Source organism: Aquarana catesbeiana, linkage group LG06, assembly GCF_042186555.1.
Source record: "Aquarana catesbeiana isolate 2022-GZ linkage group LG06, ASM4218655v1, whole genome shotgun sequence".
Classification (NCBI taxonomy): Eukaryota; Metazoa; Chordata; class Amphibia; order Anura; family Ranidae; genus Aquarana; species Aquarana catesbeiana.
In genome coordinates, this window is record NC_133329.1 from 288,480,097 (window position 1) to 288,496,830 (window position 16,734).

The window sequence follows — 16,734 nt, forward strand, 5'->3', positions numbered from 1 at the left end:
TTGTTTGGGGTTTTAAAGTAAAACTATAGGTAAAACTTTTTTTCATTTTGGATGGAGTAAGGGAGGGCTATGGCTCCTGCCAGTTTTATTTTTGCCGTATCTGTCCCATTGAGGAGATTTTTCTCTGCTTCCTGTCCCATACCCAAAACCGGAAGTAAGAGGAAATCCCTGCAAATTCAGGGAATCCCTTGGGGAACCCCAGGTCACCAGAATTAGTGTCCCCATTGGAAGATTACTTTTCTGGGGACAACCCAAAATTTGGGATTTTCTTTTACTTTCACTTTCAATAATAATAATAAGCAGGACAATTAGAGGGTGAATCGGTGTCCATCAGTGCTGCCCTATTAATGCAGCTTATCAGTGCCTATCAGTGCAGCCTTATATTTTAGATTATACCTCATTTGCTATATAGCTGCCCACCCCTCTATTTTAACTAGGTCTACTTATTTCTGTATCCTGTTTTGAAGTTATTACCCTGCTTTTTATCATCAACAATCACTTAGACTGAACTATTTATTCCAACTTCTATGTTGTTTTTGAATAAGTTAAACAGAATTGGTCCCAAGACAGAGCCTTGGGGTACCCCGCTCACAACTAGACCATTCAGAAAATATGCCATTTATTCACCACCTTCTAAAGGCACCTCCGCTTGCTCAGTTTGTCAGTACTTGGTAAATATGCCCCCTTAATAATCTTCTGTGCTGTTTTTATCACCCTCTGTAAAACATTACTGTCATTGACCATGTACATCCCTTGCCACAAAGAGATGTGATAAGTCAGCACACTCTCAATGGCAGTCTTACAGAAGCTGAGGTGAAAAGAAAAGCCTGCCCTCCACAGCTTCCTCAAGTTCAATCTCTGATGAGCTTCGCCCACCAGACAGAATATGTGCTCTGTCCATGACACATCCTCCCTAATTATTGTTCCCAAGAAATAGAACTCCACCACATCAATCACAACTGGCTCAAAGCTGGTCTCTTTACATCTCCTAAAATCTACAGTCATAAGTATATAAAGTTAACAAAAAGGGGCTTAGCACACATCCCTGTGGCACCCCTGTACTAAGAGACAAAGTTGATGAGTAGCAACTACCAACCCTTATCCTCTGCTGCCTATTGGCCAGGAAATCCAAAATCCAGTTACAAAGAGTTGGGCTTAACCCCAGTGATTTTAATGTAACAGGTTTCATCAGTAATATTGTATTAAACGCTGAACTGAAATCAATGAAAAGCATATGAACATAGCTGTTTTTACCAATCAGTTTGCTCAAAGCAATCCTGCAGTGTGTTAATTGCTTCACCAGTCCACCTCCTGACTGTTCTTAGTACTGGTTTCTCCCTCCTAATAACTTGTAAGTATGCAGGTACCATAAAGATTGCTATATGATCTGATAGCCCCAAGTGGGGGCAAAAGTTGGCCTAGCACCCTCCAGACACTTAAGTGTAAACAGAGTTCAAGGTCCTCTCCCCCCTCGTGGGGATATCGACATGCTGTTCAAACTTTGGCAGCACTGATCTCAAATCTGCTTCATTAAAGTCCCCTGCCACTATATAAACTCCATCAGGGTGTTTTGCCATCTGATCACTCAGACTCCTAGATCAACTGCATGACAACTTTACCATATAGTGGAATATACACTGCAAAAATAATAAGTGAAAAGTAAATTAAAAGCACTGATTGGCTTCCTCTGTTTCATTTTACTTGGTTTGTGGTGCTGAAAGCCCCGTGCTGACACCTAGAGCACAGGGTGTGAGAACATGCAGACTGTGGGAAAAAAAATTCCTCATACATTATAACCAGAAATGTATGTATTTATTTTTTTCACATATGCAAACAAATTCTGATATACATTTGGTATATTACCTAACCATATTTTTTTCAGGGTACAACCCTTTTATGAAAGACATGATCAGTTTTTGGTGTCTTAACTGTAACAAGTTGTGTTGAGTAGTTTTAATTTTTATTGGGTATATGGCCCTTCCCACTCACCAGATCTAAAACTGTGAAAAGAAATTGTTCCAATGGTGTTAGGCAAGCTTTTTTAATACAATCTAAAAAACAAACAGAATCTTGCGAGCTACCATGTGAAAATCCAAATGATAATTAGAGATGATTAAAGGACAGCTGTTAGCATTGATCACGTCCCATATGCTCATGCCAAAAAGTTTATACCAATATAATGCTGCGCTATCCAAATGTAATCATACGGTAACCGTACTAAATCATAATATTACTGGCTGCAGTAAAATAGTGGTGGTGAGATATTTTATTCCTATATAAAAAATCTAGTGAACATTACAATATACTATATAATATAGTACAATAATCAATATAGAAATAAAGTGAACCGTGTTTAAAGTGCTCTTGTGCCAAACTAATTCATGCATTAATCTGTGTCCATAAAATCTCAGCATAAAGTCCATTCATAACTACTCCATTCTTCTTGTGCTCATTGCAGATAATAAAACAGATGATATAACAGTAAAGTGCTCCTGTCCACTCTCGTGCTCCCCCTTTGGTGTATGCGCTCACCTTAGAGCGTGTGACCTTGCACCTAAGCTTGGTCAAAACACGCTTTTAAACCACCTCTGGGTTTATGGTCAGCATTTAGATCCTTGGATGGTTGCTTGCAGCACTATTCATATGGAAAACAGAGGAAACTGGATAGTGTATTACCGTTTTAAAAGTTTTATTTAAAATGACAATATTCTCTATATTAGGGTACTCACGTTTAATAGGTGTTATGAGCGCACCACTCTGTATCAAGCCAAAAATATAAAGGCGCTGTACTGATGTGTCCTCTCCCGCTCTGAGAGCACTCCACTGTCTCACAAACCGTCTTGTCCCCTCCCCAACATATGTCAATACTGGAAAATGTTGTATCTTCTTTAGGGGGTATTCTATTGGACGGTTGAGATGTCAATCATTTTATAGTGTCATCGCGGCCAAGACCACGTACATTCTATAGTTTATTGTATGCTCGCGGCCATTTTCTGATAGCCAGAATGCTCCACACTCTCCATACTGCATGCCGTGTATTGTGACCAAGCACAATATACAGTAGCATATAACATCAGTTTATAATGGCTTATAAGGCGCTCATCAGCCTAAATATCCCTCTACAGGTTACATTCAGGATGGTATGTAAAGGAGAAGGACACATCTTCACAGCGTCACTAACATAAAATATTTAAAAAATTATATATATATATATATATATATATATATATATATATATATATATATAACACAGTATCATTGAAAACAACAACCTCCTAACCACCTCATCTGCCTGTATATAGCAGTTAACAATATGCTAATAGACCGCTACACACTACATCATTCTGCGAAGTGTCATAAGATCATAGTGTGTTAACCAAATACTCTAAAAACCATCATCATTATCTATAGGACAACTCATATAAAATAAAGCTGTCTATTACCAACCTACGTATACATGTATAAAACAAAGCAAGCGCAGGTGTGAAAACCTAATACCAACCTACATGCGCATAACAACCCAGTACCTAGTGCACATATGCTACTATATAATAGGTGTATAATTTATAATTACTGCGCTGTCCTATAGCTAAAGTGATATCAGATATGTGATTAAATACAAGAACAGTAATAAATGTAAACAGCTGCGACTTTGCTGCAAGATACACACATACACAAACAATTTTCTGATAATAAGCCGCGCTATAAACTAGACAAGTGGTAAATCTAGTATTGTGACTGGGTACAAAAAATGTGATTGATCAAATACTAAAGGATTAAGAGTCCATTCAGATTAATAATCAATATCCTCGGTGCGATTATCACACTCAACACCCAAGAGCAGTGATACAGGAAAGGATCTGTCTTCCACCTTCACACAGACTGCCGCTTACCAGCTCGTATGGATCTCTTAATTATAGGAGATAGTATGCACCAATGGCTTAATACCCAGCCCGGGCCTTTAGTTGCTCTCAGTCAGGATCCCAGTGCCTTTTTAGGGTTTGGTGGCTCAATCAGGAGGTAAGTGGCAGATATTTCACAGGAAAAAAATCATAAAGAGAATGCCTCCATAGCGTAAAACCATACGGAATTTATTTTATAAAAAGATAAAAAATATTGCACTTACGTTTAAGTGATAACATCATATGCAAAGTATATGCCGTAAGGTGAGATAGAAAATGAAGCCGGTCAGCTCTCTGTAACTGCCCATGGTTCTGGGACTTCCGTGTATAGCGGTGACGTCAGCACGTCGCTCTTCCCAACGTGTTTCGTCAAACCTGACGTTGTCCTAGGGCACGGACGGCGTGCTGATTCATCGCTGTGTGTATATATATATATATATATATATCTGACGGGAAACCACACCTCGATCTGGGCTTTGTAAGACAAATCAATCTACATCAGCCATATTGGAAGTGGGCTGATACCATAGTGAATGGGATAAATTTTTAAAATTAAAGGACAAAACCAAAGGTAAACAATTTATGTATCTCAATTGTACTGTCATTCAGCCTCAAGTGTAATGCTTCAGATAGCAATAAGTAAACAAATCTTAACCCCCTGAAGCGCTCGCAGAAATTGAAACATAAATTCGTAATGAATCTAGAAGACAACATTAATGAAAGCATGGCCTCTCATTACTCCATCTTATCCTCCAATAAAGCACATACATTATATAAAAATATAATGATCCCCACAGTTACCCTGGAATTCACAAATTCCAGCGATATGCGAGTTGGAATAGATCCTTGGAGTGCGGATATGTTAGAAATTCCCCAACTGGGGACACCAGCATTTAAGTGTAACAATCGCCCCCTGGTGGTGAGGAAAATCACTTACATCTGTAACATACAGGACAAAGGACTAAAACATGTCAAGAATCATATACCCGCTGACACAAGCAGGCCCATTATCCTCTGAGAAGTAGCAAACATTGTGTACCCATCATCGCGGGCGGGCACACAATGCTCGCATAGACACCACTCAATCAGCTAAGAGGCCCCCAATCAATTAAAAAAATCAATGGGGGACGCCACACATCAAAGCACCATGGAACACAGTTCCGGAAACTATAAAAATGCCGTCTATGGGGACACACCAGGCCAGGACACAGCGCCACCTAGTGGTGAATATGAGGTAAACCACATACAATAGACCAAGCGATATTATCTAGGTGGGTATACAAACATCAAGTATAGTGGCAATAGATAATATAAGTGCCACCAAAATTAATGGTGTGCTAGCCCAAAAATGTAATCAACAAAGCCCTAAAGGTTGATATTCTGTTCAATATGGTCTGATGAACCAGAATAATAAGATCAAATACATTAAATAGAAAAACTGTTAATGACTGTCCGCAACAAAGCCAATAGTCACATCTCCACCACATTACTATAGATAATGGGCCATTAACCACTATCGATGAATATGTGTAACCAATGATGCTAGTCAACAAATGGTACTCATTAATCACACGTGATACCAAGGAAAGAGGTTAATTTTCTAAAAAAACAGAGGATGTTGTATGTATGGGTAAATAATTTCTAATACATCGTCATCCAAAGCCCAGATTGAGTTTCCAAAATCATTATATCTCACGAGTTGTCAATAAAGGCATTCACGTCAACATCAATATTGAGGCCAAAAGGAGTGTAACACCGTAATCTATGAATCCATGCCATTTCTAGCCTGAACAACCCTCTGATGAATGCACTACCCCGCCAGTGGGCACTGAATTTATCTATGCCGATGAAAAGGGTATTAGAGGGATCCTTGTTGTGATGTATGGAATAAGGTTTGGATACCGAATGATGTTTAAAGCCATTTCTAATATTGTTGATATGTTCTCCCAAGCGTATCTGCATAGTACGTTTGGTCCTGCCAACGTACTGTAGTCCACAAGGGCACTGTAACAGATATACTACCCCCACAGTGGAGCAAGCAATGAATGACTCAATACAATGCTCCACTGCTGTACTGGTTGGTATAAATCGATCTGTCTTCCTTTTTTTACTTTTATTTAAAAGGCATATTTGACATTTCCTGCATTGATGATACCCTGTTAAATTTTGAAAAAAAGCCAGTTTCTTGGTTGGAGGATCTATTGCATTAGGAGCAATTTTATCTCTAAGTGAACACCCCTAAAAATCACTTGGGGTTTGGAGGGAAGGAATGTCTTGATGATCCGATCATTTCCCAATTAATACCAATGTTTACGTATGATATTTTTAATTAGGTAATGTTGGGTAGAAAATGTAGTGATGAAAGGTACTGAAAAGATTTTATCATTATCTGCCCCTCTATTTTTCTCCTCCAGTAGACTTGATCTCTCAATCATCCCCACCTGTTCAATGACATCCTCCAAAGTTTCAGCCACATAACCTTTTTCCACGAGTCTGCCCTTTAGAATCTGTGCTTGAACTTTGTAATCACTCAGCTCTGTACGGTTGCGTCTCATTCTAATAAATTGACTCCTGGGTACTGATTTAAGCCAGGAGTCATGATAGCAACTGAGAGGTATAAAGGCATTTCTATCAGTTGTTTTGAAGTGAGCGATGGTATTAAACATTTCTTCTCTTTTTGGATATAATCAAATCCAAAAAATTAATTTCTTCATGACTCGCATGGTATGTGAACTTGATTCCCCTCTGGTTGTTTTTAAGCATGACAAAGAACTCCTCCAACTGTAACTCAGTACCCTCCCATAAAAACAGTACATCATTGATATACCTGGCCCAAAATGTCAGAAACGGACTTCGATCTGTGAATACCACCGCCTCTTCCCAATTTGCCTTGAATAGATTTGCTAAACTTGGGGCATATTTAGCTCCCATAGCTATGCCACGTTTCTGGGCATAGAATTGGATATTGAACCAGAAATAATTGTGGCTGGCTGCAAATTCTAGCAGTTCTGTGATATAATTCTGCTGAATTTTGGGTATCTTAGAGGACTCTTGTAGATAGTATTTCACTGCTCCTATGCCTAGATGGTGTGGAATGATGGTGTACAGAGAGGTGACATCTGCTGTCACCATCCACATACCATCTGCAGGTTTGATATGGGACAGTAAATTGATCACATGATGAGTGTCCTTCAAAAATGATGGAGTTTGTTGAACAAGTGGCTGAAGGAAGAAGTCTATATACTTGCCCACCCAGGATGTAACTGAATCGATACCACTTACGATAGGACGTCCCGGGGGCAAGTAAGACTCTTATGATTTTTGGGCAAACAGTACAAGATCGGTATATGTGAGGCTTTATTGAGGTCAGCTCCTTTCTTGATCAGTGCCTCCAAAGATTTTTTATACTTCACCACCGGATTCCCGTTTAAGAGAATATAGGTGTCCCGATCATCAACAATGTTGTGCATTTCCCTGAGGTAATCACATCTATCTAATATCACTGCCCCCCCCTTTTATCCGCGGGGCGGATAACAAGATCTTTATTAGTGCACAAAGAGTCCAATCCCTCCTTCAAGTCTTTAGTCATTTTGTAATTTTTTACTTTGACAGAGTCCAAATCTCTCAAGACCACATCTCTAAAAACTTTCAAAGATGGGGCCAAAACTCCTGGGTTGGCCAGTCCCAAACTTTGATATTCAGGCTGCGTATATCCAACGTTTTTGACAGGTATTGTCGCAAAATGTCGTTTAATATTTATTTTGCGCACATACCTGTGTATATCCATGTAGGTTTGGAATTTGTTTAGGGCCTACATAGCTGTAAGAACATCATAACAATATACACATTCCATCGAGGAAAATATACAGGGACATGTAATATAAAAAAAAGAGACATATAATGAAAAGACTATCAACACACCTTGCCACCCCTCATTAACCCCGTATAACATCCTCCACAGTATAATGAGGAAGATGCGACATTTCCCGGTATCGACACATGTTGGGGAGGGGACAAGACGGTCTGTGAGACAGTGGAGTGCTCTCAGAGCGGGAGAGGACACATCAGTACAGCGCCTTTATATTTGTTTGGCTTGATACAGAGTGGTGCACTCATAGCACCTATTAAATGTGAGTACTCTAATATAGGGAATATTGTCATTTTAAAGAAAACTTTTAAAACTGTAATACACTATCCAATTTCCTCTGTTTTCCATATGAATATTGCTGCAAGCAACCATCCAAGAATCTAAATGCTGACCATAAACCCAGAGGTGGTTTAAAAGTGTGTTTTTTACCTAGCTTAGGTGCAAGGTCACACGCTCTAAGGTGAGCGCATAAACCAAAGGGTGGACTGTTACTTTTATATCATCTGTTTTATTATCTGCAATGAGCACCAGAAGAATGGAGTAGTTATGAATGGACTTTATGCTGCGATTTTATGGACACAGAATAATGCATGAATTAGTTTGGCACAAGAGCACTTTAAACACGGTTCACTTTATTTCTATATTGATTATTGTATACTGATGCACTTTTATATAGATTTATGTAAATTACAGGTTGTCACTGCAGGTATCGCAATTATCGCACGAGGTTGCAAATTTCTCTATTGCATATAAATACTACATGTGTATATAGAGGTGTGTATTCTACACGGGTTGTCATTGGGAGGATCGCATAGGATTGCAATTTTTAATTGTTCATATTCGCATAAGATTGCATTATTATGTTCACTAGATTTTTTATGTAGGAATAGAATATCTCACCACCACTATTTTACTGCAGCCAGTAATATTATGATTTAGTACGGTTACAGTGTGATTACATTTGGATAGCACAGCATTATATTGCTGTATAAAGCTTTTAATACAATAAGTATGATAAAGACGAGTGGAGGGTTTGAGACACAGATCTAGTCATTTTAATAGTGTACCTTTTGATTTATCTAATTATACAATAATATTCTAAATTTATTTTAGATGAGCAAGTTGTGATGGGAAACAAGCTTCTTGTTTATATTAGGTAAGTACTGTTATTTAAAAAGTCCTTGTCACCAGACCATTCATTTCAACAGATATCTTCCCATGAGATTATATGTGGCATATTTTATGCATGTTCTGTACCTGTAAAAAGTCCTCCTTGTGCTCAAAAGACTTGAGCCTGCTATTGAGCACCACCATCTTGATTGTTATATCAGCTACCACTCAAGTGACACATTATAGTTTTCCATTTTGCTCTTCCCCCAGCAGCTACATAAAACGCTTTCTGTGCATTTAGCTGCATATCATTGTCATAGCATCAACCCAAGCATTTGATCATTCTTTTCAGATTAGAGTTTTTGTCTTTGTAGGAGTCGGTGGTGGACAACAAAATAATCCTTTTTAGTGATTTCATAATATAATTGCAAGTAAATAATTTAATAACAACAAATAGTATTATTTGGCTCCTGTGTACACCAGCTTTTGTTGCATCAGAAATGCTTCTCTCCCCGTATAGGTTAATGGGAATGCAAACGCAGCAAATCCTGGAAAGGGTCTACTAGAGGTGACTTCTTTCAGGATCCAGTGCAGTAATTTCCAAAAATACTATGTGCTGATCTCAGGCTTTCCAACTTGCTGGAAATGTCTGTGTACCACCACTTTTATTCTGGAGGTAAAAAAATTAGACTCATGTACTCATCTGACAATTTGCGTAGAGGTTCAGGGCAGGTACTTGTGGGTTCAGAGAAGAATAGATGCCGTGTCTTCAGTGAGCACTAATGAAACCTTACTACAGTAAACTGTAAAAGGTTGTTGTTTTATCTCTAAATGGGACTGAGATGAAAATACTGATGACTATATATTAAAATGCAAACAAAAGTTCCAAATTTGTATATACAGTAATACCTTGGTTTACGAGTAACGTGGTATATGAGCATTTTGTAAGACGAGCAACATTTTTTTAAAAATTGTAACTTGATATGCGAGCGCTGTCTTGCAAGACAAGCAGAAGAAGGATCACAGTTTTAATGTAAAAAAAAAGTGGAATTACACTCACAATGTATATCCTGCGTTAAGGAGTCTGGTGCTCATCCATGTAAAGTCGCTGTTGTATACAGTACTGTATGTGGTCAGAGGTCCGGGGGCACTGGTGGCTCCCATTGCTTCCTGGAGAACTCGGAGACACTACCAGCTGGGTGAGGCGGGCGTAACGCGCGTTTGGAGCACCCGGAAGTGTCAACAGTTCCTCCAGAGTGTCTCCAAGTTTTCCAGAAAGCACTGGGAGCCACCAGTGCCCCCGGATGTACAGTAATGTATACACCAGTGGTTTTACTGTATACACCAACAGGTTTACATGGACGAGCACCAGACTCCTTAACGCGGGATATACACGGTGAGTGTAATTCCAATTTTTTTTTACATTTAAACTGTGATCCTTCTACTGCTCATATCGCCCTTGGACCTCTGGCCACCTACTGTATACACCATCTACTTTATACTCTACTGTAGTTTGTATTGCCATAATCATTTTTATATGAATAAATGGCTGTGGAACGAATCATCTGCGTTTCCATTATTTCTTATGCAGGAATTTACGAGTGCTTTGGATTACAAGCATGTAATTATGCTCGCAATCCTAGGCATTACTGTATTAGAGCCCTTGCACACTGGGGCGGTTTGCAGGTGCTATTGCGCTAATAATAGCGCCTGCAAACCGCCCCGAAAGTGCCGCTGCTGTGTATCCAGTGTGCAAGCCCCGAGGGCTTGCACACTGGAGCGATGCGCTGGCAGGACGGTAAAAAAAGTCCTGCCAGCAGCATCTTCGGAGCGGTGAAGGAGCGGTGTGTATACCGCTCCCTTACCGCTCCTGCCCATTGAAATCAATGGGACGGCGCGGCTATACCGCCGGCAAAGCGCCTCTGCAGAGGCGCTTTGCGGTGGTATTTAACCCTTTCTCGGCCGCTAGAGGGGGTTAAAACCGCCCCGCTAGCAGCCGCATACCGACGGTAAAACGCCGCTAATAGTGGCGTTTTACCGCCAACGCCGCCCCCCGCCCCAGTGTGCAAGGGCTCTTAGATTTACAGCAATGCGTTTTTATTTATTTATTTTTTATATTTTATACAATGTACAGTCTGTCGCCTGGAAATATTCTGGGGGAGTCTCCACAGCAGGAGCACAGACATTACAGCCTGACTCTGGCAAAAAATGGAATTTTACCATTAGGCCCCTTTCACACTGGGGCGGTACGGGGCGTCGGCGGTAAAACAGCGTTATTTTAAGCGCTGTTTTACCGCGGTATTCGGCCGCTAGCGGTGCGGTTTTAACCCCCCGCTGGCGGCCGAAAAAGGGTTAAAACCACTCGTACAGCGCGGCTATAGCCGCGCTGTCCCATTGATTTCAATGGGCAGGAGCGGTGAAGGAGCGGTGAATACACCGCTCCAAAGATGCGGCTCGCAGGACTTTTTTTACCGTCCTGCCAGTGCACCGCTTCAGTGTGAAAGCCCTCGGGCTTTCACACTGAACAAACAGCGGAGGCTGTTTAGGGGTGGTTTGCAGGCGGTATTTTTAGCACAATAACGCCTGCAAACCGCCCCAGTGTGAAAGGGGCCTTATAATAAAAAATGACTTGCCTTTCTGCTGGGTGGATTTCACAATCACCTCGTCTTGGCACATAAGATAGTCTTCAGTACTACTCCTCTTCTTTGCTCTGTAAATATTTTTTTCTGTCCCAGAGACTAGATAACTTTTCAGCTGCTTACCTTTTTTTGAGGAACAGTCCCCTCTAGCCCCTCATAGTTCTGCTGCCTCCAAAGCCTCTGTGATAGGTCCCACACCACTGGAACTTGCACCTCCATTAATTCTGTTATATTAATGAAGAGAAAATGTTTTTTTTGTTGTTTACTTTAAAATTCTATTTGGATTTTTGGAAAGAGGGTGCCCACAGAGTATAATATTATTATTATACAGGATTTATATAGCGCTAACGTAATAGGCACTTAACTAAAACAGTACAGCCCTGAAGGTCCACTGTCACTCTAAGCTGTGGCACCTGAGAACTGAGCCTCAGTGTATAACTTTTTGGGCAGCTAAAAGCTATACAGGTGATCTTCCTTCCGGCACCACTGCACCAGGGGAGGAAGTGGGAGCTCGGTGCCTGTAAAAACAGGGTACCCGCTCCCCCCCCCAAAAAAAATAACATGCCAAATATGACATGTCAGGGGTCACCAACACTTAAAGCGGAAGTTCCATATTTGGGTGGATCTCTGCTTTAACGCATTCTCTGCATTAATGTAAAAAACATTTTACATGCAGCCCCCTCCCAAATACCTCAGCAGATCCTCTCCCCTCTCCTGTCTCTCACAGGCTTGGCTGTGAGCAGCAGGAGCCATTGGTTCCTGATGCTTTCAGTCAAACTTGAAGCGGGGCCGAGTCGAGCTGTGTGTCTGAATAGACGCAAACAGCCTGGCTCGAAAGCAAGAACGCATGGGTCCCCCTGTAGGAAGCTGCTTACTGCTTCCTATGGGGGCACTTGGCATGGGGGGGACCCCAGAAGAAGAGGATCAGGGCTGCTCTGTGCAAAACTATTGCGCAGAGCAGGTAAGTATGACATGTTTGTCATTTTAATGAAATAAAAAGGGAGGCTTTACTTTAATGTCACTTGAAGATATAAGTTGATCTTATTTTTTGATCTTCTTATGGCATTCTTGATTTTTGTTTTAGTTACCTCCCTTATTTATTCTTTATTATCAATAGCTCAAGTTTGGCTGGGCGAGCGTATCCTTTAGGTGACATTGCAGAAGACCTTGTCCCACAAGTGAAAAACCAGGTTAGTGCCTTGTGTGCTATATCTATAGATATTACATTTTTAAGTTATTACATTTTTTTTTCTTAAATTGTACATGACCCAGATAACTGGATATTTTGGAATTCTGAATTTTCCGTACAACACACATTTTTCCCTAAGTGATATAAACAAAAAAAAAAAAACACAATTTAATTCAAATAAATTTTTGTGCCATGCTCTAGAGCAGTGGTTCTCAACCTTTCTAGTGTCGTGACCCCTAACAGTAAAATAATTTTCATAGCGTGGGTTGTCGGCACCCAAGGCAAGACAAGTGATTTGCGCCCCCTAACCCATGGACATTTAGCGCTCCCTGAGTCCCTTCCACTTGTACAGTATTAAAACCCCTTATGGTACATTTTAGGATGTACCACTCTTTCTCTTTGTTCTCCTTTCTTTCCCTTTTATCTCTTTCTATCCCAATTTCTTGATTTTTTTTTTCCCTTTCCCTTTCTCTAGCCGTTGTTCTTGTTCTCTTATTCTTTCTCTCCCTTTTCTTTGTTCCTCCCCCTCTTTTCCTCTCCATTATATGTATTCTCTATTTTTATTCCTTCTCTTACTCCTTGGTGGGGGGAATGGGATGAGTGGCAGTGCTGGTGGGGGGTGGGATCAGTGGCAGTGCTGGGGGGAGTTATGATCAGCCAACTTAGGTGCTCTTGATCAAGGTCATCTGCTGATCTGAGAACTGTAGTGGGGACTTTTAATGGCAACTATAATCACAGGTAGTGTTACTCACTGTGTCTCCGACTTTGTGGTTACTCGCAGCAGTAACATCAATGCCAAAATGAGGAGATAGGGTCTCCTCCAGCCTCTCCCACTTCACATTCCTCCCCAGTCAGCTGACCTTTAGTCTCTGCCCCCCAGCCATGCTGTGAACTGAATGGGCGGCTGCGAAGAGGCTGAGTGGGCGGTCACCGGCTCCAGGAACCGCCCAGTTGTGCAGCCACGAAAAGGCTGGGAGAGCGGTGCGGGATTCAGGAACAGCCCAGGATTCGACCCCTGGCAAATCGTCATTTGACCCCCAGGTTGAGAACCACTGCTCTAGAGCCATAGAAATAACAACATATACCAGCAGGGCACTAATCTAAATAATATATGGTAAATGTTCCGCGCTACCCCCACCTGTGATAAACCAATGTGAAATTTAAATTAGTGAAAATCTATTTTAAAAGTGCATAGAAAACCACACAAAATCGCAAATGTATGAAACATAAATAATCCTGAGAGCTGCAACTAAAAAACCTTGAACGTGAGGTTTATACAGTATAAAGAAAAACGTTTAGTGCGCTACTCAAATAATAATGTGAATATAAAGAAATTAAAAAATTATAGTTCATATGGAAAATGATGGTATCATAAACCGGAAGTGTAATTCCTCTTTAAATCTTCAGTAAATCTTCTATGGATCTTCTAAGACAGTGCAGAAATAGGAAAAGGGGGCTGCTTACCAGCTTTGATGGATCCCCACCACAGAGATCATACGAGCCTGAACAAACTCCTCTCGGGGTCAGGAACAGCTGGTCTTTGAGTAGAGACAGACTTCCCTCCACGCCTGGTAGTTGAAATTTCAGAGGCGGCAATCAGGAATGCTCTCCTCCATTAGCTGCTCCAGCAAGACCACTCGTAGCAGGAAATAGTATATTTTAAAAGAAAAAGAGGTGCTTCATTGTGCAGTAGTTTAAAATGCTTTAATCCATGAATGGACAACAGACATCAAAGCATTGGCAGGGTAAAACACCGTAGCAATTAAAAAACACAGCCGACGCCGAAGCTGATCAGCTGAGAGTGTGGTGACGTCAGGTCCTCTGGCTCCACCCAACGTACGTTCACATTATTATTTGAGTAGCGCACTGAACTTTTTTCTTTACACTAATCTAAATAGGCCCTATTTAACTGTTACTTGCTTCTACAGGTTTTTGAGTTCCTAATACGTTTACATTCTCCGGAGGCTCCCTCTGATGAAGAAGTGTACCCCTATATCAGGACACTGTTGCACTTTGACACAAGAGAGTTCCTTAATGTTTTGGCATTGGTAAGTGGAAGAAAATAGTTCATGCTTTAATGTCATCGATAACCCAGCACTGTAGTTTATCACTGTCTTTTTTTCTAAGAATGCAGAAGTATAACTACCCTATTTATTACTAGGTGAGCCACCCATAGCGTCGGCGGTAAAATGCCGCTATTTTTAGCGGTGTTTTACTGTCGGAATTGCGGCGCATTTCGGCCGCTAGCAGGGCACTTTTACCCCCCGCTAGCGGCCAAGAAAGGGTTAAACAGCCTGCAATGCGCCGCAATAGCGGCGTTTTGCCGGCGGTATCACAGCGCTGCCCCATTGATTTCAATGGGGAGCAGTGGTGGAGGAGCGGTAAACACACCGCTCCTTCACCGCTCCAAAGAAGCTGCTGGCAGGACTTTTCCTGACGTCCTGCCAGCTCACCGCTCCAGTGTGAAAGCCTGAGGGCTTTCACACTGGAAACAGTGGAGCAGCTGTTTGAGGGCGGATTGCAGGCGCTATTTTTAACGCTATAGCGCCTGCAAAACGCCCTCAGTGTGAAAGGGGTCTTACACCACTGTATATGAAGTGCTAACAACATATTGGAATCGTATGACCTTGTTAATGGTGTGACAACGGTGATTGCAGGTCTTGTTAAACTTCTACTTATTTAATGCCAAACAATTTGGTAATAAAAAGATAAAAATGTAGACTGCTGTTGCTGTTGTTTTGATGAAAAGCCTAGGTGCTGTACTGTCTTTCTTCAGTACTTTGAGTCAATGACCCTGAACAAACATGCAACAAGTAAAGTCAGAGAGAACTCCTGATTAACTTGCTTGCTTCATATCTGTAACTCAGAAATAATAGAAACAGACGGATCAGCATGGCAAGCAGGCAGCTTGCATTTGCAGGATGACTAATCAAACGTCTTCATCTACCTCATACAGTCAGTACAATACAAGGATACCCTTTAGTCCACTTATGTAATGGGAAAAAAAGTAATTATGTTCGTAGAAGTGAGCTAAAGATTTAATTTAGATTTGCTGTAGAAGCTACTGATTTGTAAATTATGGGTAGGGGAGGGCAGTACTTACAGTATGTGGACTTGCAGGAGGCTGAGAACAGAGACTAGGCATTGCCATGATGCAACTTTTTTTCAAGCAAATTACCCAGCTCTTTTAAGAACCCTGAAAGATCTACTGAGTAAATGGTTACATCACCCATTCTCTTGGCTTGGATGGATTGCTGTGGTCAAGATGACTCTTTTGCCCAAGTTACTGTATTAAATAGTAATCTGTTAAATAAATACCCAAGTGGGGGAGCTTATTCGGGGGTCCTTGTAAAGTCATCTTTAATAGTTTGGTATGTGTCTGGAGAAAGATTAATGTTCAAAACTTTAGATTTCTGGCTGTTACCATGAAATAGAGGTGGAAGTCCGCAAAACCACAAATGGAATGGGAAGGGATAAAGCCAGTTTTGTGAGCAAAAGGATTACATCGTTGGTGAATGTGCATAATTTATAATGGTCACCCTCAAGGCCTATAATGTCAGGGGATTGGTGAAGAAGATGGCCCAAGGGTTCAATCGATAGAGCAAAGTATAAAGGAGATAAGGAGCAACCCTGCCTAGTCCTGCATTGCATAGGGGAAGTATTTGTCCTGAAGCTGGAGTATTTTATGAACGCCCATTGGTCTTATATAGAGTGCTTGGATCCGAGTAAGAAAATTCTTTACAAACCCCCATTTTTAAAGAGCAAAGAAATGATAATTCCATGAAAGGCTATTATAAGCTTTTTTGATATCTAAGGACAGCAATAGAGTGGGGATGTTTCAGGATTTGATTAGATCTACAAAATTGAAGAAGGTGATGGATGTCATCTCTGGCCTAATGGCCAGATATAAAGATACAATTTTCACAACAACTTTGACGATAGTATTGAGCAAGTATCATTTTTCGATGGTTTGGGGATCATACTAATAGCTACTTTGAGGTACCAAGAAGACTATTGAAAGTTGAG

At 40.9% G+C, this 16,734-nt stretch overlaps 1 protein-coding gene across 2 annotated transcripts in view; it reads left to right on the forward strand.

The window, feature by feature from the left end:
- Positions 1-16,734, forward strand: part of VPS8 (VPS8 subunit of CORVET complex) — a 388,855-nt gene that overhangs the window by 134,936 nt on the left and 237,185 nt on the right. For both annotated transcript variants that reach the window (XM_073633432.1, XM_073633433.1), the window contains exons 25-27: positions 8,884-8,926; positions 12,637-12,709; positions 14,637-14,756. In XM_073633432.1, the coding sequence (XP_073489533.1) occupies positions 8,884-8,926; positions 12,637-12,709; positions 14,637-14,756 (236 nt within the window). The remainder of the gene's footprint in view (positions 1-8,883; positions 8,927-12,636; positions 12,710-14,636; positions 14,757-16,734) is intronic.